At 38.7% G+C, this 21,497-nt stretch overlaps 1 protein-coding gene across 1 annotated transcript in view; it reads right to left on the bottom strand.

The window, feature by feature from the left end:
- FRAS1 (Fraser extracellular matrix complex subunit 1) overlaps positions 1 to 21,497 on the bottom strand; it is a 466,621-nt gene that overhangs the window by 94,250 nt on the left and 350,874 nt on the right. The window contains exons 36-44 of the mRNA XM_054485882.2: positions 20,452 to 20,583; positions 19,260 to 19,385; positions 17,066 to 17,313; positions 10,970 to 11,118; positions 10,624 to 10,786; positions 8,729 to 8,864; positions 4,296 to 4,486; positions 3,130 to 3,283; positions 1,653 to 1,916 (exon numbers count right to left, since the gene is read on the bottom strand). Coding sequence (XP_054341857.1) covers positions 1,653 to 1,916; positions 3,130 to 3,283; positions 4,296 to 4,486; positions 8,729 to 8,864; positions 10,624 to 10,786; positions 10,970 to 11,118; positions 17,066 to 17,313; positions 19,260 to 19,385; positions 20,452 to 20,583 — 1,563 coding nt within the window. The remainder of the gene's footprint in view (positions 1 to 1,652; positions 1,917 to 3,129; positions 3,284 to 4,295; positions 4,487 to 8,728; positions 8,865 to 10,623; positions 10,787 to 10,969; positions 11,119 to 17,065; positions 17,314 to 19,259; positions 19,386 to 20,451; positions 20,584 to 21,497) is intronic.

The following is a 21,497-nucleotide window of genomic DNA, read 5'->3' as shown; positions in this document are numbered from 1 at the left end:
GACATTTCAATTTACTAATTCTCCCTTGAGTCAACACCTAAGCACTTTTTTCCTTCTGATCCATTTTCATTCTCTCCTATGCTCCTCTGACTCAGTGACCTATCAGTTAGTACCTAGATCTGTGGAATAACTCCCAGTTCTGTGACAAAAATAACTCCTAGATCTATGATGAAACCTGCTTGGATTTAGTTTATTTACTGTCTTGATAATCACCAAATCAGAAAAATATAGCTTTACATAAACTCAAACATATCATGTTGCCATGTCAGACAAAGTAGTGAAAATCAGCATCCTTTAGGACAGAGGATATTAGGAGCAAGGAGATCTGAGCCTCTGGGCCCTGGACATTGCACAGGTGTTGAGGATGAAGATAAGGCCCTGGCTAATGGCAAACTTCTCTTCTCAGGGTCTTGTCACTTGCTTTATTACCCAGCCACTTTATCATGTTAAAAATAGTAAATCCTGGTAAAGTAGAGCCTAGTTATTCATGAATAATACATCCTGGTGTTTGGAGTGACCTGTTCTTAGTGGGTAATACCAAGAACACAAGGCCCTGACCATGCTTTACCCAGGCCATCTCTCAGAGAGCAACCTTGAGGGATGAGGTAATGTCTTCCTCTCAGACAAAAATAAGACTTGCATTCTGCTGCTGTAACATGGAGAATTCCCCAAGCTCAGTATTCCCCTCTGTAATGCATCCTACTGCATGTGAAAGTGTCTGTCTGGGCCCTCTACATCACCCCTATGGGACTGGGATGGCAGAGGGAACCGATGCAAACCTGCTGATGTCCATGCTGCCTGCTGTGCTATGAGTAACAAGAGTGCCGTATTTCTGATGGAGGAATCTTGTATCTTCTACCAGCATCCATGAAACAGTAACAGGCTAGTTTATTAGCTTATAAGTAGGATAAAGTCAAATCTCAGACTTGATATTTAAGACCTTTGAAAACTACCAAGTTTTCCAATACTATTATACCATACATTTTTCACTGCAAAATACACATGAAACTAAGAACAAACAAACAACAGAACTCCAGTAAGATGCAGACACCCTGGGCAAAAGGTCCACTCCTTAATTAACTAACTTCCTATTGCAAACTGTTCAAGACTAACACTTGTCACAGGTCCTCCAATGTTGCTTAAACATGAGCAAAATTGTGAACGTTAAACCCTACAATACCACATCTGATAATTCTCAATTATTTGTATAATCACTTTTAATGCATGATGGTTTCCCAGCTTCCCCTCCATGCATTTTGTAAAAAAATAAGCATCTTAAAAATTCTGCTATACTTCGTTGTTTCCATGGGGTTTGTTGAATGGGAGTAATGATAGAGGAAACCTGGGCCTAGGAGTAGTTGAATAAATTAAGATTTTTGAGGGCCCTGGAAATTTTATAAACTCTTCTCAACCTTTTCTCTAATTCACAGACATAGGCATTTGGTCCAAAGAATTTTAGAGGTTCACATTTGTCACTAACAATTCTTAGTATCCCAAAAACAATAGTTTTCTAAAACTCCAATCTCCCCAAGTATGGAACAGCTACTTTAAGATGCACCCGTATCACTAACATGGAAGAAAGTACTGCATACTGGACAAAGAAGAAATAAGGATAGAAAAACCATGGCCACTTTCCTTTATTTCTGTGGTACCTGCTGAGAGCTGTAGGCCTTGGTTTACAGCCAAGTGAGGTGTGTCACTTGCAGGCAGTTCTATGTAGATCTTCATCCTCCCTGTGTCCACGTGGAGGCCATCAGTGAGGGAGAACTGGAACTCATCCATGACCATGCCAGGGACACTAGGCACGTACCCAACCAGCCCAGCTAGGATATCCTGGTAGGTGAAGGTAGAGCCCTGGGCTAAAACTCTCCCATTCTCCAGAGGCTCAGAAGCAGTTTGCCTCCAGAGTAGATGACCTGAGGGAAGAAGTAAAGAAAAGCAAAACAATGGTAGCATACATATATATATATATATATATATATATATATATATATATATATATGATTCAAAACATTGTCTGATTTTTCCAAGTAGTATGAGTCTGGGTAGAATGTCAAGTGCCTCAGAGGCTCTTGGTGCCAGCAGCTTAGCATTTTATATATAACCACAGGGTGCTGCTCTGTGGCCTCATATACAAATAAAGAAGACAAAGTCCCACTTATCCTAGTTAAAAAGTCTCTTAAGGAGACACAGATGGATGTGGTAATACAGTGACTTACAAATCACATCTCCCTCCATGAATTTAAACTCACTTCATTATCTAAATCTTATTTTTCCCTTCTGCAAAGTGAAAATAGCACTCACTGTCTTTCTCTCAAGGCATCTAGAGGGAGAGATGGGAATATGCTTTAAATTCCTTTTCAATTAAGAGAGACACTAAGCATCTTTAGATTGAAGCATATATTTCTGTTCTCAAGGGTCATGTACCGCAATGGGACAGTCAAAGTGCTGCATTCAAGAAAGCGAAAGTGAATGGAAGCAAGCTAAAATACAATGCCCAACAGTCTTTTCTATTAACCCTTCATCTACAGCAACAATTTAATCTTTAAAAGACCAATGAGCATTACGATGAATTGAGACACACCACTTGCATTCCAGAACTTTAGCCAATAACTGGGGAGATGGCTCTTAAAAAAAAGAAGTAGGTAGAAGATCCCAAAAGTGGCTTCTGCATCTGGTTGAAATGAGGAAAAGTGGGGTTTTTTTTTTGTTTTTTTTTTTTGCAAAAGGAACAAGTTCATAAAGACATCTAGTATGTCTCTACAAGGGTACATAAAATGGCTCAAGATTATTAAACACTGATGTCTACCCTGAGAAGACGATAGGGGAACTCTGAGAAGAGAATAGGCAAATTCTGAAAACTTTTTTGCTTAAGGTTACATAGAAAAGCAAAAAAACAGCTGAAATTAAACTTCAGAGACACCAATTAACTGGGATTGAGGCTTCTTAAACAACAGATGTCTACCAGGACTCCAAAAAAATATTAGCCAGCTGTGAATTTGATTATACTTTGATGCAAAGAATGTACCATATACAAGAAAAGAAATAATCAACTGAAATATTTGTGTTTATTCTAACAGCCCATCGGGCATCTCAATTAAGAAGTTTTCATAGCAGTTTGTGCCCTACCGTGGTCAGGCTTTTTTGTCAATACAAAAATGAGCTCATTATCTGGGGTGTCCAGGTCTTGCAGGCTCAAAGAAGAATTGCTTATTACCACTCCCGAGCTCAGCTGCACTCTGAGGGGCTGCAAGGTCATCCTGGGAGGCTCATCGTTCTTCCTCTGATTAAAGCATAAACTATTAGATCTCACACAGATATTTAAGAAGAAAGAAAATGCACATTATTCAGAGACAGTATCATTGCTACAGAAACGTTCACTGTCAAAATAGCATTTAATGTATCACCATCTTTACTTCCCAAGCAAAATAGTTAGTTTGAAAAGAGAGCAAGTCCAGGCAACAAAATGCCCCCTTCAAAAGAAGCTGATGGACATTTCATAAAAGTTTTCTCAGATATCTTCCATAAGTACAATGACCATATTTTCTAGACCAAAAATATGGATATGTGCTTTGACAAGTACAAGTATTAATATATTTTGAAGATAAAAGCCCATACTAATTGAACTCAGAACTCTCTTAGAAAATGCTAAGCGTATCACAGTACCTGTAGAAGGACACTATATTTGAAAGTGTGGGTCTCTAAAGCTGTCTGCCTGCCCTGGTGCCAGCCCCTTTCCACCACTGACCCTTAAGAGTTCCGAGGGTTCTTTACGTTTTATTTTCCCAAGGCAGAGCGTATTTCATTCTGAGATTTATCTTTCCCCTCCCCCGTGTCTCTCTCTCAGTAGAGCAAGCCTGTGTAGTTGCTCAAATGAGAATAAATACAACATCAAGGAACACATTTCTTTGATGTTACAATTAAATAAAAAAATGCAGTAAAATAAGAAAAGGCAAATATGCATATAGAACCAAACACAATTTCAGAGAAAAATAGACATATATAAGTTTTCATTTAAATATGCGACTGGCAAAGCATCTCTGACCTTCACAAACTGTTTTTCACACCGAACAAATAAATTTAATCCTGAAATGGAAATTTAGATTTCTAACTCAAGCCTTCCCCAAATGCCAGCCTTAATTCTACAAGTTTCCTGAAGGCTATATTTTAAAAATGACCTTCAATTTTGGAGGTCAAATCCAACCTTTGCTTTTGAGTCCCTATAAAGAAAGCTCTCTAATGGTGTGAAATATTGTGGTCAAGGGCTCAACCTTTCCAACTTACAAAGTTTTTACCTCAATGGTGATATTGATGCTGTGAATTTCTGAACGACTAGTTCCATCACTCACATAAAAACTAAAAATATCATGGGTTGGCTCAATGCTTTCATGAACACTCTGAAAGTAGTAAATGTAGTTTTCCAGGACGTCTTGAACAGGAAATGATGCCTCTAGGTCACTGGTAGTTTCAGGGCCAAAACGATCACCTGCATCAACATCAAGAGAGCGTTTTTACCTTGATCTATCAATTCCTGCTTACTAGACTGAACTAGAAAACAAGGTATCATTTTCAGCAGAAAAAAAGAAAACGTATTTGAGGATAAAGCTGGGAGAGTGGGATAAGCACAAGACCAGGAATTGGAAGGCCTGAGTCAGATCCGTTTCCTCACTGACTATTTCTCATCTATAAATGGATATACCTGCCCTGCCATTTTCAAAAGGAATCAAATGAGATAATATACAAAAAAACTTACAATAATTTATGTAACATTGAACCACTGGTTGTTTTATTAGGAGTCTCTGATCATAACTTCTGTTACTAGGGCAAGTGACAATACAGAAGCAGAGATTCTACCTTAAGCTCCAGCTAGTTTCAAAACCATTCTATCTGGCATATCCCGCATGAGGAACCCTCTTTCACTACATAACAAAATGTTAAATGCATATCTTTTAATCTAAAACATCTGTAGTGTTAACTGTATATCTTTTAATCGAAGAAACATCTCCAGCATGTTTTCATTGGACCTCCCAGTTTCTTAAGGGAACCTCTGCATGGGTCAGAGCCCAGCCCCTGGGATAGAGCACCAGGGCTATTGTGATGCTCCAGGACCATTCAGAGCTCAGGTACCATTCAGATACTATGATGCTCAGGTGGGATTCAGGCACTGAGGTGCTTGGGTACCACCATTCAGGTACTGAGATGCCCAGTTACCATTCAGAGCTCCACAGAAAATGCTGGCTCAGATTACTCCTCTCATCCCAACCCCAAACACTGCAAAAGGCCCAGGGGAAGAGTAAGCAATATCTAAATGATAGATGTCTTGTCTTTTACTTGATTTTAATTTTAATTTGAGTCTAATTGATTGATTTGAAATCGTGACCACAATGTTATTCTAGAGAGAGGAGAACAAGAAAACCGTTGTGTCTTCAAACATTGCCTGGATATACATCAACACAGAAAAGTGCAGCTAGCAGATCTGAAGGCAACAGGCTTTCCCCTTCCCTTCTCCATGACCCTTTGCAAAAATCAGATCAAAAATTAAAAGGCTATTAACTTCCTGAATTGTAGACAGTGTCATATATATTAGAATTCATTTGAAAGAAGAGCTCAACACAATTTTTTTTTCTTCAATGACATTAATTTTCTTAAATTTTACCCCTGAGATTTTATTCTTCTAGACAACAGAAGCTGAGAGAGGTCTAAGTGGCCAGTGACCCAATAATCATTAGGCTATACAGTTCAGGGTTTCCAGAAGGAATGGCTAAAATTCCTTCCAATTTTTACTTTTTTCTTAAATGTATCACTCGAAACAGGAGAAATGTGGCTTCTTTATTTGAGCCAAAAATAGCCTAAGTAGTGGCTGGGCATGGCGACTCATGCCTGTAATCCCAACACCTTGGGAGGCCAAGGCAGGAGGACTGCTTGAGCCCAGGACTTCAAGACCAGACTAGGCAACTTAGCGAGACCCTGTCTCTACAAAAATTACCCCACCAAAAATTTGCCAGGCATGATGGTGCATGCCTGTAGTCCCAGGTACTTGGGAGGCTGAGGTAGGAGAATCACTTGAGCCTGGGAGGTCGAGGCTACAGTGAGTAGTGATTATGCCATTGCAGTCTGACCTGGGCGATGAGGCGAGACCCTGTCTCAAAAAAATAAAAAGCCTAAGTGAAGTAAATGATGCCTAAAAATATACACAAATATAATAGTGCCTCATTTTAAATCACTGGAGAACAAGCTATTAAACAAGTGAATCTGTCACTGAAGCTTTAAGCTCCAATTCTTTACATTTAAAAAACATTACCTTCTATTTTTGACATAAATCATTCTTATTAATGAGCTACCTGCTTTCTTAAACAGAACATATGATGTGCAAATTAAATAGGTGTTGATGCGCACAGGCGATCATTGTGAACATCCATTACTGCATAGCACTGGAACATAGTGATACCCAGAGGGAATCAAGGTGGGTCCTGTCTTGTTTGTGCCAGTCCTGAATGAATTCAGGCTCCATGTCATTAGATTTCATACCTAACAAAACAATTATTCTTTCTTTTCTTGGTGAAAAGTAAAAGCTGGTTTTTTTTTTTAACAGTTTTTAAAAAGATATTTTTCTGATCAGCTAGGTTCCGAATTTAGGTAGTTGGTTTCTTTTCTTTTTTGAGGTAGGGTTTCCCTCTGCCGCCCAGGCTGGAGTGCAGTGGCATAATCACAGCTCACCATAGCCTCAAATTCCTGGGCTCAACTGATCCTCCTGCCTCAGCCTCCCAAGTAGCTGGGACTACAGGCATGTGCCACCACATCTAGCTAATTTTTAAATTTTTATTCTTTTCAGTGGAGACAAGGTCTTGCTATGTTGCCCAGACTGGTCTCAAATACATGGACTCAAGCGATCCTCCCACCTTGGCCTCCCAAAGTGCTGAAATGACAGGCTTGAGCCACTGTGCCTGGCTGCTAGTTTCCTATACATAAGTCATGCTCAGCTCTAAGCAGAGGCGGAGGAGCCTCTCCCATGGGGCAAGAGATGGGGTCTTTAGTTAATATACCTTGTGACAATTATTTTGCCCTCCTAAATGCTTTTTTGTTCCTTTCACATTTATACCAATATTATTGTAGAGCAGCAGTTCTCTAAGCGTGGTCCTTGGGCCAGCAGCAATGGCATCACCTGTGAGCTAGTGAGAAATGCAGATTCACAGGCCCACACCAACCTCCTAAAACATGTACTCTGGGGTTGCTGCTCCAGGAAACTGTTTCACAACAGTTTCAACCCTCCAGGTGATTCCATTGCACCTTAAAGTTTGAGAACCACTTTTTAGAGAGGCTGAAGCTTGCCAGAAATTTGACTTCTTAGCCAGGGGATAGTCCTCTCTATGGAGTATCTGCATCTCCATGTATTCCAGGTTGACATAAAACCATGTTAGGAAGGCTTAATAAGAAACCATGCAGAGATAAGGAGTGTTTGGGGTAGATATCCTTTCATTTCTCACCTTTGCCTATGAGCTTCCTTCTGCAAGAAAGGCCAATTTCCCTCTGCCCAGGGTGATTCCTACTAGCCCTTCAGGTTCCAACTCAAATGCCACTTCCTCAGACTTTTCTGCCTTCCCAGGCAAAAGCCATTGCTTTGTCCTACTTACTCTCTCAGTGCTTTGCTCCTTTCCCTGTCCTGGCATTTGGCATTTATTGTAATTTGTCAGTCTTCCTGTCTCCCACTCAAGGCACATGAGTCTGTGTCTTATCCTTACATCCACTTTATCCAGCACAAACATTTGTTGAAATAAACCTAATTCTGCAATAAACAGATCTGAGGCACACATTGAAAGGCAAGACGGGAAAAGGATCCAAAACTTCTATAGGAAAACATGACCACTGCTAAGTGAATTTCTGGTTACCAGGCTCAAATCCCAGGCCCCATGCTGGTCCCAGACACCTGCAGTCAATGGCCTCTCCATGGGAGCTGCTAGCTGCACACCAATTAGAGCCCAGTGCTGGTGCTCAGGCAGCTCCGTGCAGGGAAAGCAGCACAGCAACCTGCCATGAGCTGTCTCAACTGCTAGTCACAGCAGGTCTCAGGGGGCCATGGACAGTGGCCCCCTTCTCTGTGATAACCTTCTTGCCTTTCCTTCTCTGTGATAACCACCAGAGTGTTCAGGGCAGATGGTGGAGGGGAGGGCTGTGGAAGACAGTGTCACAGATAGACAAGCTTGCATTTGAATTCATGTCATATCTGTAGAAGGAGCTGAGACAGAAGCTATGGTTCAGCTAAATTGCAGCTGCCTCACAATGAAAGGACAGGAATTTTTACTTCCTGGACACTCAGTTCTGAGTGTAATCCACAAGCCCTTCTGCTCCATTGCTGGCATTCCAAATCCGCTTCCCCTGCTCTATTTTTTCCATAATATTTATTCACCTTCTAACATCGTACACAATATTCTCCTTTATTAGGTTTTTAATTTGTCTCTCCCACCCCCCAACCAGGATTGAAGGCACTGTGAAGGGAGGGGGTTTTGTCTGTTGATATATCCCTAGTGCTTAATTAAATAAGTGCCCAGCACAGAGAAAATGCTTATTAAATTTTTGTTGAATGAATGAAACCTTCCTTCCTTCCTTCCATTTCTTTGAAATGGTTCCCCTCCTCTGTAGTTCTCCATCTCCATCTTTAGCTGGAAGCAAGGTCCTCCTCCCTCTCCCCTCCCTTCTCTCAAGGTCCTGACAGTTCTACAGGAAGTGGTACCTGTTCCTGTGTTCTCAATGCAGCCATATTTGGGCAGAGCACTTAGTTTAATGATGGCATCTCCCTGGAGGTTGTCATCATCATCAGTAGCAAAAAAATGGTGAAATGAGAGTGGGGCTCTCCCTCCCTCATCAACCTAAGAAAGAAAAGAACATAGAGAGTCCTTGGTGATTTCACATAACCACAATAAAAAAAGAACTGGATTGCAAACTGCTGCCTGGGTGACCTTCTAGCACCAATTCCGCTTCTTTGAGGAGGCAGACCCTCTACAGACGAGATGAGGAATGTGTATGCTGCTGAAGCCAGGCAATCTTTCAGTGCCTCTCAAAGCTACAGTCAGACATGGCGACTTCTGTATCTCCCTTCCAAGTTGCACTTCATTCAATGATGGATCTGGTTATAAAGCAGCTCTAGCCCATTCTAATCACCCACCTCGGTTCAGCTGCCTGCCAGGATGGCTGCCTTCCTTCCACATCAACATTCAAAAGCCCACAGCTAGAGAATGATATATCCAGTTCTCCTGTGGATACTGTGAGGGTGACTGTGTCCTATAGGCATTCTCCTCCAGAATAAAAGTCCTGTTTATTCTCTTATATTATATATTTATAGGTGTGTAGCAAGAAAGGTTCACCATATCTGAAAGCTAGTGCTTATCTTAATGTCAAGGAAGAAAATAAATCACTGAAAGTAAAAGCAGTTGCTCAAACTAATTTTTTTCCTTTAAAGCTCTATTTTGTATGCTAACCCCACAACCTGAGCCTGGTGTTTTTCTCTAGCCTGCTGGAGATGATCAAGCAATTTCACCCTAAACAACTCTTGGCTAACTGTAGGAAGATCTATAAATTACAAAGGGGAAGGTCACGCTGACTCTGGGAATGGGGACAGTCCAAATGGCTTTTCCAAGGTTTTATGTAAAAATGGAAAAAGTGGGAGGAATATCAGAACCACTTAGAATGACTTAGTTTTATGAATTTTCAGTTGCTCAACAAAACCAGAAAAATTCCTGAGCTTTTGGCATTATGGATGTACATAGAGCAGGGAGGAAAGTGAATTAACTTCTGTGGAATCCCTCTGATGAACTGGGTACTGTACTAGGGGGTTTCCATACTATTTTATTAATCATTAGAGAAATTCTTTATGTAGTAGAAAATGATAATATTTTAAAGACAAGAGCCAGGTATGGGACTACAGGTCCATAGCCTCACTTACTAGGGAGGCTGAGGGGGGAGGATTGCTTGAGCCCAAGAGTTCAAGTTCAGCCTGGGCAACACAGTGAAACCTTCTCTCTTAAAAATAAACAAAAAAATAAAAGAATTAAAAAAGACAAGGAAACAAAACATAAAATAAAAATATAAAAGACAAGGAAACTGAGGCAAAGGAAGATTAAGTGTATGGCCCAAGGTCACTCAGCTGATGAGTAAGAGAACTGGCACTTGAACTGATGTCTGGGTGTTCAATGATCAGAATGCATTGTATTGCTCTGCCCATAAAGGAACCATCGATATTGTTTACAGTGCTAAGTACTGACTTGATTTAAGGAGTGATTTGGGGGCATTGTCCAAGTTTTAGTTGCTGCCAATATTAGATTGTAAACTCCTCAAAGATATATTATTTTTCTATTTTTATTCCCAGTACTAACAACATTTAGCATGGTGGCTAGCACATAAATATTTGTTGACTAAATAATGTAGATATAATGATTTGATCTTCTGCATATTTATTTTCATACTTAAAAAAACACTCATGGTTGAAAACCATGCATATCTTCATACCGCTGCCTGGATGTTTTGGGGAAAATATTTGGCAGCCAATTTAGGCAGAAATCCTTCATTTACATTACTACGGATTCCAGCTTTCTATAGTACTCACTGTTTATTGATCTGAGAATTGTTTACCGTGATAAGGTCAGCAAAAGCAATGACTGGAGGTGGATTTTCAGCAGGAGTGATCATGATGGTAAACGTCTGATTATCCAGATGGTTGTGGTCCATGTCAGAGACAGAGAAATAGAAGCTATCAGTAACCAGATGACTATCCGTTTCAAACACAGCTGAGTATCTATAAAAAGCCAAAAAGAATCAAACGAATAAGCCACGATGATAAGCCAGGTAAGACAGCAGCATCTTTGTTTAAAAATGGGGCCAAACCAATGTATTCTTTCAACAGAGCTAAAACCAGTTGCTGAAATGTTTTCATACAAGTTTTTAAGAGTCTGTCAAATAATACAAAGTGATTATGTACCTGATTTTCTTGTTATTGATGTCTTCCATTGTGAAATTGGAAACTTCTGAGAGCTCTTCCACCTCAGATCCTGAGGTTCTTAAGAGAGTACCATATGTGGGCAGATAATTTAACCGAATCCAGATCTCTGGGTCGGGGGAAGAATCATCCTAATCAGGCAAACATGAGGCAGGACATGAATGCACATTTGCAGGAATAAACACTTCCAGTAGCTAAAGATCTACGGGTGCTTCTCTCTCTGCTAATTGGAAAAGTCTCTTTCTCTTTGTCTTAAAGCAACATTATTTCAAACTACAACAAAAATCCCAGTGTTTATTTTTCCCCAAATTCCTCTTTAATAACATATTTTTCTAAGAGTACCTCAAGGTAAGAGAAGGGAAATGCACTTTAGGTATGTGGCATAAAACAAAGAGATGCCCTATTGTTATCAATACCATAAAAGTCATACAAGATTTCATTTTTAAGCTTTTAGTAAAAATAAAACTTGATCATCTATAAGTCATCAACCTATAAATACAGATGTAGGATTTTTCTAGATTTTCTAAGAACGTTTTGCTTTTAAGAAAACAGGCAAAATTTCTTTATAACATATAATACAATGATAAAATTCCGTGAAACAGAAAAGAAGTTATTTGGCTTAGCCAATGGCTCACTTTAAGCAATGTTCAACATGATAAAATTTTAGATTAACAAAAGAATGTATGAAGTCATGGATTTCATTTTATCAGCACCAAATCTATGAATGTTCACTTCCCAAGATGCCTAATCTTAGCAAAGAGTATTTCTCTTTCCTTCTACATTGTTTGTTGAGAAATAAAAATGACTTTCTCTGTTTCAACACGGACAATAACAATGTCCTCTTTCTTCAAGAATATTTTTGGAAATATCTGGGAGGCAGGCAACATCTTCTTATAAAGTTTCCCTGAGTCATCCATTTTTTAGGGCTGTTGATTGTGAAAATGGAGACACTCTACCCTTTACCACAGCAACAATGAAACTTCATGTTGCATGGTCACTTGTACTTTCAAAAGCAAATTTTCATGCTATGTTGTACAGTTAGTTGAGGTATGGGATCAGGAATGTGAGTACAGACACCAAGAGGGCGGGGGCCAACAAGTTTCAGTCTGTTCTCATTTCTATCCCCAGAGACCTTTTAAAGTTAGTAGTTCAGAGTCTCAATTCAAGATCACTGAATTTTCCATATTTCCTCATATCACTTGACACTAGCAAGAAAGGAACCTAAAATTCATCAAAGCTGCAAGACTTCAGAAAGTTTTCCCTAAATTTACGTTCTTTTAAACTTTCTCCACATGGATTATCAAATACAATATATAGACTCCAAAAGACTGCTTCCTAATATTACTGTGCATTCTCTCTGAGAGAGACTTTTAAAAAGACAGCTGAGAGTTTTAAGGTGTTGTCTTCTGAATTGCTGATAAACTACAAGGACAGAGCTCCTGGCTCCTAGTTAGAATGGAAAACTTCTAAATTTCGCATTGACAAATTTGACCAAAACGCTGCTTATTTCATGGCAGGCATATCTTACTAAATATTTCAAATCTCATATAACTGCTAGGTTTGAAAAAGTAGGAAATCAGCTAGACTTTTTTCCTGAAAGTACTGTCATGATTTAAAGAAAATCACTATTTTAAGATATCCCAGTTATTGGAGGTACAAAAAATGCATAAGAATACAGACCTTGTTCTCATGTAACTTTTCTGCTCAAAGATCTTATCCCTTTTGTATTAATTTATTTTTTCATTTTCTTTTCATTATTTTTACATCAATGAACCCATCATTCAACACGAGGACTAGAGCTTTGAGAATAACTAACATTTATATATGTGGCCCTTCTTCCTGTCTCTGGGCCTCCCATCACCCTAAATCTTGTTTCTTATTTTCTTGAATTTTTAAAAATAGCTTGATATATTACTACAGAATACATATTTTTCGTTTTTTTAACTTAGAAATATGAAGTTGACTTTACTCTTTTGCAATTTATTTTTTTTAACTCAATATTAGACTGCTAAGATCCATCTATACTGTTGGACGTCGCTATAATTCATCTGTTTTGAGGTTCGCTAATATTCTGTCAAGTTAGTAGACCACAAGTTATCCATTATCTTGTGGTGGGCATTTGGTTTGTTTCAATATTTTCACTGTTACAAATAGTAGTGCTATGAACATTCTTGCACAAGTTCTTCGCTGTGTATGTGAAAGTTTCTTTTGGGTAGTGGTCTAGGAATAGAACGGTTAGGGTATATGAATATTTATCTTCACATGGCAATGCCAAATTCCTTCCCAAAGTGGTTGATCCAGTTTACGCTCCCACCAGCAAAGTAAAGAACATCCTGTGGATCCATTGTCTTCCTCACACTTGGTATAAAATGGTATATGGTTTTAATATGCTTTCCCTGACCACTAATGAAGGTGACTATCTCTTCATATGTTTATTGACCACCCGGGTTCCTCTTCTGTGGAATTCCTGTTCATGTCTCTTGCTTATTTTTCTACTTGATTATCTTTTTCTTCTTGATCTGCAGGAGTGTTATATTTCCTTTGTTATTTTTGGTTATATTTTTTGCAAATATCGTATTCCCATTTGTAACTGGCCTGTTTGCTGCTTTATGGTGTGTTTTGATGAGCACAAATTTAATTTTTAATATAGTCAAATGTACTAATCTTTTATAGTTAGACCTTTTTGTTTCTAGTTTAAGATGTTCCACCCTTCCTTAATATCATAAAAAATATTCACTTATATTCTACAAAGATTTGTAAAATTTTACTTATGGTTTTTCAGTACTTGATCTGTCTGGAGTTAACATCTGCATAGGGTGTGAGGCAGTGTACAAATTCCTTTTCTGTCATACATATAATCATTTTGTGCAGAACCATGTTTTAAAAAGTTTCTCCTATTTCCACTGCTCTGGCTTGCTATCACTGGTTGTTTTTTTTTTTTTTTTCTTGAGACAGAGTCTCACTCTGTTGCCAAGACTGGAGTGCAGTGGTATGATCTTGGCTCACTGCAACCTCCACCTTTTGGGTTCAAGCTATTCTCATGCCTCAGCCTCCTGAGTACTGGGATTATAGTTGCACACCACCATGCTGGGTTAATTTTTGTATTTTTAGTAGAGACAGGGTTTCACCATGTTGGCCAGGCTGATCTCAAACTCCTGACCTCAAATGATCTACATGCCTCGTCCTCCCAAAGTGCTGGGATTACAGGCATGAGCCACCACGCCCAGCTAGCATCTCTGTTTTATGTTACAGTTCCATGTGTGAGTCTGCTTTTGGATTGTCTAACATATTCCTCTGCTACACTATTTTAAATGCTGTATATTTAATACATGTTAGTATCTGGTAAGGTAAATCCCCTTGCCTTCCTACTATTCTTTTTCAGAATGTTCATTGTTTGTTTTTGTTTGTTTGTTTGTTTTTGAGACAGCGGCTTACTCTGTCATCCACCCTGGAGCAAGTGCAGAGTGTAGTGGTCCAATCAAGGCTCACTGAAGCCTCAACCTCCTGGGCTCAAGCAATCCTCCCACCTCAGCCCCCAAGTAGCTGGGAATACATGCATGAGCTAACATGCCTGGATAATTTTTGTATTTTTGTAGAGACAGGGTCTTGCCATGTTGTCCAGGCTGGTGTTCTTTCTTACATATTTTAGAATCAGCTTACTAAGATCTATAAAAAGTCCATTAGGCTTTTGATTGGAACTGAATTGAATTGAAAGATCATCTGGCGAGGGAACTAATGCCTTTTCAATATTAAATGTTCCTACTCATGAATATGGCATGTCTTTTCATTTATTTAATACGTTTTAAACGTCTGTAAATTAAGTGTTATAATTTTCCCTGTAAAAATACTGCCTGGTTTTTGCTAGATTTAGACCAAAGGACATGCTTTTTTCTTAATGCTATCATGGTAAGATCTTTTTAGTTACATTTACTGGCTTTTTTCTTTTTTTGCTTATATATAGAAATGCTATTGCTGTCTGTTGATCTCATATCTGGCCCCTTGATAAATTCTCCTTTTTTTCTAATACTTTTTGTTAAGAGATTATTTTCTACATAGTCAGTCATAGCATCAATTTTCCCTAGAAGTTACATAACTTTTGTTACATGTACTCATAGGTATGTAATATGTAATGTTATTATACACAGAATCATATTTTGAATAATTTTATTTTTGGCTGGTTCATAGAAATGCTATTACCATTTTAAGATTAATTTTATCCTCCCCATATTACATATGAGAAAACCGAGGCCTAGAGAGTTTAAATAACTTGCTAAGGGTCACGATGCTAGTAAGTGGTGAGCTTGGATTAAGATCCATCCATTTTAACTCCAGAACTCATGCTGTTCTTTTCCTGTTTACTCGCAGTGCATAGCAAACTGTGTATATAAAACCACTGCTAAGAAGCAAATTACACAAAATCCAACTTTTGCCTTTTTGTCTCCTCCAACATTGTATCACTCTCTTCCAGTTAATAACACTTAAACTAAGAACAGACTCATCTGTTCCTAACCCTTTATACTCTGCCCCATTTGTGACTAGGATTTCAGATGGCTTTTCCAATCTTTCTAGATGTTCACCGAAAACTTTCTAACTATGCATATCTGGAAAAGTTTTTCCATGACTCTTAGTACAAAATTCTTCTACAACCCTCAGAGAAAGTTAGTGTATAACCTACCTAAGTCTTTAAAATGTATGCTATGCTTTCAGCAGGCTAGAATAGTTCTTTTGGAGTTTTTCTGCTCTGGTGGGTAAATTCACATTCAATCAGTTTCTGAAAATACATGTTCAGTTGCCAATGGGCTTGCATTTTGATATGCAGCTTATAATATGCAGTTAATGGGCAGGAACTGCTCCTGGAGTGCTATTTTGGACTGTGAAACATTTTTCAAGCCCTGGTGATCGACTGATTAAATCTGAATTCATACATTTTTATGAATTCACGAGTTTCATAAGATTCAAAAAACCATAACTTACAGTAAAAATCATCTGTCAATTAAAAACAAAAAACAAAATCAAAGCTGTTATGAAACTAGAATAGACCCGTGAGAAGAATTAGGGTGGAATGCAGTTTCCCATAACTGAAGAAAGGACCATTTGAGGGGAAAATCTGTGTAAAAGCAATTGTTCCCAGGCCAATGCTTGATCTTACATGCTGCTATTCAGGACTACATTTTATAGTGAGATTCTTCAGCCCAGAAAAGGGTTACTTAAAAGTATACAGCATTAAAAAAATAAAAGTCTAGGTCATTAGTTGGAACTTTAAGATTAGTAAAGGAAAAATTCAATATGATTAGCATTCAGATAATCATTCTTCCTTTCAAGGCATTGTAAAAACTAGTCATTATTATGTTTACATAGAGAGCACATATCTGCTTACAACATACATAACTGTAAAATAAAATTAATCATCCTCATTATCCTTAGCTCCTGAGGTAGAATCAAAGGAAGAAGATGAGTTTAATTACCCAGGATCACTTATAAACTTAGGGCCAGACAGGGAAACAAACCCTAGTCCTTGATCCTCTCCTTGGCCTCCTAATCACACTGCTTCTTGTGGGGCACAAGAAGGAGGGTGAGTCAGTGAACTGGCTGGGAAATCTGACAGAGAGGCACTGCTGCACGGATTTTTCAGCATTCCATCTAGACTAGACCTGAGACAGAAACTGATGACAAGTGGGCTTTCTCTCAGGGGCCGTGAAACATCATTACCTATTAGTCATTGATCACATAAGTTCTAAAATGTTTTTTTCCTAAACTTCCCATTGGAAATATAATGAATGGAGCTTAATCAATGCGAACTTGGGCTTTTATGACACTAGGCCCCTCTCCTGTTGACAAACATCCATCCATACACATACTCATTGTGTTTTCTCATTCACTTGTCTGCTCATGAGACACTGGGAGAAGCAGGATGAACAGCGTAACTACTCCTAACAGTAGAAGGTAGGGAAGCTGAGAAAAATGTTCTTTACGTGACCATATACTTGCTGCCCCAAATATTCAGCCATGGCATTGCTGCCCAGTCTGCCCCATCAGAAGGTGCGGTAGAGAACAAATACAGCAAATGGAAGAACTTACCACATAAGCAAGGTGTGACCTAGTGATTATGGCTGTGCTTTTACTGGCAACAGTAATGCTCAGAGAGGAGCCAGCAGCCAGTCGAGGCCCTTGGTCTTCTGACAGGGACACCTCTACTCTCACTTCCAGCATTGTCACCGTGAGGCCATCTGTGACTGAGATCTCCATGCTGTCTTCCCGGGTAGAGGAACCATCATGTATATATTGTAGAGCATTTTTCTCAACATCCTCATAGGTGAAAGTGTCACCTTCCAAGAATAAAACAAATTGCAAATGAGTTGCTTCTGGGAATAATGCATTTCATTATACAGCACCGTTGTTTTCAGGATTTTAAGATTCGTATAGGATCATAAACTCAGGGAGTTACAAGCTAATCCAACCACTCACCTACTATAGGATTCCCTTTACACCACCCTTGAAAAAGGGTAATTAGTTTCTCCACTTTTCAAGGTGGGAGGATCATTGTTTTACAAGATAGCTAATTCCACTGAAGATAGCTCTAGGTTTGTTTTTAAGTTCTTAATCATATTGAGCTAAAATCTGCCTCTATAATATCTAGTCATTACTCCCAGTTCTAGAAAAATAAAGAACAAACCTCTATTCTTTATGACAGCTCTTTTGGAATCTTGATACTGAAAATTTTTTGAAAAAGTGAAGAAAATAAATTATACTTGATGAACCTTTAAGAAGTTTTTGCTTTATTTGGAGTTTTTAAAATTAAAAATGAAAAAAATATACTTTAAGTTAGAAACCTAAACTGTGCCGTCTGGAGTACTAATTCATGATAAATTTGATAGGCATTACGTAAAAAAAAAATTTCAAGTTCACATACCTTTGTGGAAAATGTGAATAAATAAAATTTAAGATATTTTTTATACTGCAGGATTCATTTTAGTATATAAATATTAAAGCTTCTCAAACTTGTCATGGAACCCTTTTTATGAGAAATGCCTCTTAGTGCCATGAGCCCTAATGATTTCACAGAACACAGTTGTGAAATTTATCTTCTTGGATATTATATTCAACTCTATCTTTTGATAGATTATTAGTTCTAATAACTAGTGCTATGTATTGAGATTGAAGAATTTACTCATTCTCTCTATTCATCTTCTAAGCCTTCTGTCTCAACACTGTGTTAATGTATTTTACTGGTGCTAGTGACATTATGCCTATAAAAACGTAATAAAACTAACTTTTTATCAACACCTTTAGATTTTATATGTTAACTGCACATATACAGGTTAACTGCACATATACAGATTAAATGCAATGTTAAAGAAATTAGACAATAACTGTTATGTTCCTAAAGTAGTTCCCTGGAAATGTTTCAGATCTATTCTAATGACATTTCTTTAGTTCAGTGAATTTTTGAATCTACCTTTGTGACTCCCAAATGCTTACTGGTTGTTCTTTAAAATTCCGTCTACCATCAGTAGCAAAGATTAGCCCACCACTGATATTCAGAAGGATGGATTACTGCATCTCTAAAAGGAATCATACAGAGGTTTTGAGAAAGTAGAGATTGCTGGAAGAACATATAGCATCCAGAGGTGGGTACTTTGAGAAGGATAATATTCACTTCAATGCATAAGGGCTGACTATTAAAAAATTAGATTCACTTGTGTTCTTTGTGTTTTTCTGTACCTTCTAAATAATAAACATATATTATTTTTTATAATCAAAGGAAGCACAATAAGAATTATTTTGGAAAGCCGATCACATTACCACACTGTTATATCACATAGATAATACTTCAAAAATGTGTTCCTTTTTTTAATGGATGAAGATAGATGTAGTTAACACTATCAGAGTCACAGCGCTAAAAATATTGTGAAGATTCACATGCCAAATTAAGACAGTTTCATCTCCACGAACAGTGCTAGGAAAGTGGCAGCTGATCCCTCATATGGTGTCATTTTGAATGCATTTACTCCAAGTTTCAGAAATCACCCATTTCACCTATAGTTTAAGGAACTGGTTTCACAGGGTTCAAGGTGGGGCCGGGGGCAGTTGTGGGGCAGGGGTGGAAGTGGGAACACGAAGAAGTCTCAAATATCAAAGCCAATGAAACTACCCACAAAATAGCTCCTCATAGTCTGTATCGCAAGGACGCTTTGCTCTTGTCTGAGACACATACAACTGATTGTAGGGCAAAAAATTCTCCAAGCAGGTCAGTGACAGAGTGTGTATCTACCTGTGGCCATCGGCCTTCGGAACTCAGCTGTGTGCTTAAGGAGCACACCATGCTGTGGAGGTCTCCGAAGCTCAAAGAAGAGTTCTTTGGGTGCTGTCTCAGCATCTCTTACTACCACCTGAAGTCCTGCAGCAAGGAGAAGAAAGCATGGTAAGAGAGAAAGCATACATTAAAGACGATAGACTGTATATATTAAAACCGCAGGCCAAGCTAGGAGTCACGCTGTGGGTAATCTGATTGTTATCAGAAAGCACTGCTTCATTCCAATCAGGCACAAAAGAGTAAAAATAGATAATACAGTCAATTCCCATATTGCAAGTAGGTTCTTCCAAAAGTTCACATAAGGTAGATCTGAATTTAGAACACCTTTTTTCTTCCATACAAATGACAGCATGCACAGAGGAAGCCCACAGGTAGGTCAACCCTGACTAGCTGGGTTAGATTTTCTTCCAGAAAATCCTCCTATAAACTGTTTGGCATTTCATTGTTTCGTTCCTTCTTATTTTTCTAAAGCTACAAAGAGCCAAGTGAGCAATGATCACAAAGGTGAGGTGTACAGTTAAAGTGACAGTAGTCCTTGTACACATGGCTTATTTGTAAGTTTGGTAATAATTAATTTTAGACCAAAACCCATACGTAGAAACTGGATAAGGATCTGTAGAACACACCTAACAAAAATCACAATACCTACTGTTTATTAGTAAAATGCTCTTGATAAAAGAATACATTTCTAAAGAGTAAATTCACTAATTAGTAATACAATTATATACAAAATAACTGGGTCAACTCTAGTTCTTCACAACTTCTGAAGCTTCTTGTGACCTGACATTTCTCCTGCTACTCTTCACTTTCAAAATAGAAACAAGAGCTGCCATTGAAATCCTGCTCCCCTCTATGTTCTTCTCGCCACTCTATTACTTTACATTTTAGTGATGGCATCAAAGCAAACTCCTGGAAAATCAGTTCCGTGTTGTGTTCCATCACTGAACACTGGCCTCTGAAGGCTTCATTTCCTTCTCTCTGTGCGGCTTCTGTTTGCACAGAAATGGGCAGGAGGAAGGATACAGGTGAGAATGCAGGCAACTTCTGGAGGAAGACTTTGCTTTTTTGGCAACCATCAAGACGTTTGAAAAGGGGCAGCAATATGATCCCATTTCCAAAGCCATGTTTCTATCAGGCCCCCGGTTCTTACCTACAGAAGTGCTGCCTCCTGGGCTGACCGCCAGCCGTGGAGCTGTGACCTGGAACACTGGCAGTTGCTGATCACTGGGAAGTAAGTGAATGGTGAGGACCATCTCCGGACTTGTGTGTTCTCCATCCGAAACTGAAAAGGATAAACACACACACACACAGAGACACACACACACACAAAGACACGCGCACACACACACGAATCAACTTGTAGTCTGGTCATCTTCAGGCAGTTTCCACAAATATGTAGCTAGAAACTTTTTTACACTACTTTAACCTTTGAAGACATGCTTACAAATGAAGAAGGTAAGCAAGCAAGATATTGTGAGCTATTCTTTTTTCTATGGATAAGAAAAAAGATAAAGAATCATAATAACAAAATCATTCTAAGAGGCTACTTTCACAACAAAGGTGATCTTGATAAATGTTAGTGGAAAGGAAGGTAACACAAAATCTGCACCCATAGGTGCTACTGGTAAAGGCTTTTGATTATGGAAATATTTCTTGATTCAATTCATTCCCTTACTATTCCAAATAAATATTTTCTTTCATGAACTCTTTTAGAAGTGGCATGTCTATGTCTCATTAGAAAAGAATACTTTTGGCCGGGGACGGCGGCTCACACCTGTAATCCCAGCACTCTGGGAGGCCGAGGCGGGCGGATCACGAGGTCAGGAGATCGAGACCATCCTGGCTAACACGATGAAACCCTGTCTCTACTAAAAAATACAAAAAATTAGCCAGGCGTGGTGGTGAGCACCTGCAGTCCCAGCTACTCAGGAGGCTGAGGCAGGAGAATGGCGTGAACCCGGGAGGTGGAGCTTGCAGTGAGCCGAGATTGCACCACTGCACTCCAGCCTGGGTGATGGAGTGAGACTCTGTCTCAAAAAAAAAAAAAAAAAAAAAAAAGAATACTTTTTAAAAGGACAGAAAATACCCATACCAGTGTCTCTAATGGCATTAGTTTAGAAGTAAGCAGATCCATTTTTACTTGGTCATGATGCACAATGACATAAATAGTGAACAAAACAGTGACCTTAAGATTTT

Source organism: Pongo pygmaeus, chromosome 3 (genome assembly GCF_028885625.2).
Source record: "Pongo pygmaeus isolate AG05252 chromosome 3, NHGRI_mPonPyg2-v2.0_pri, whole genome shotgun sequence".
Taxonomy (NCBI): Eukaryota; Metazoa; Chordata; class Mammalia; order Primates; family Hominidae; genus Pongo; species Pongo pygmaeus.
The sequence above is the reverse complement of the archived record's forward strand: the minus strand, read 5'-3'. Positions and strand labels throughout refer to the sequence as shown.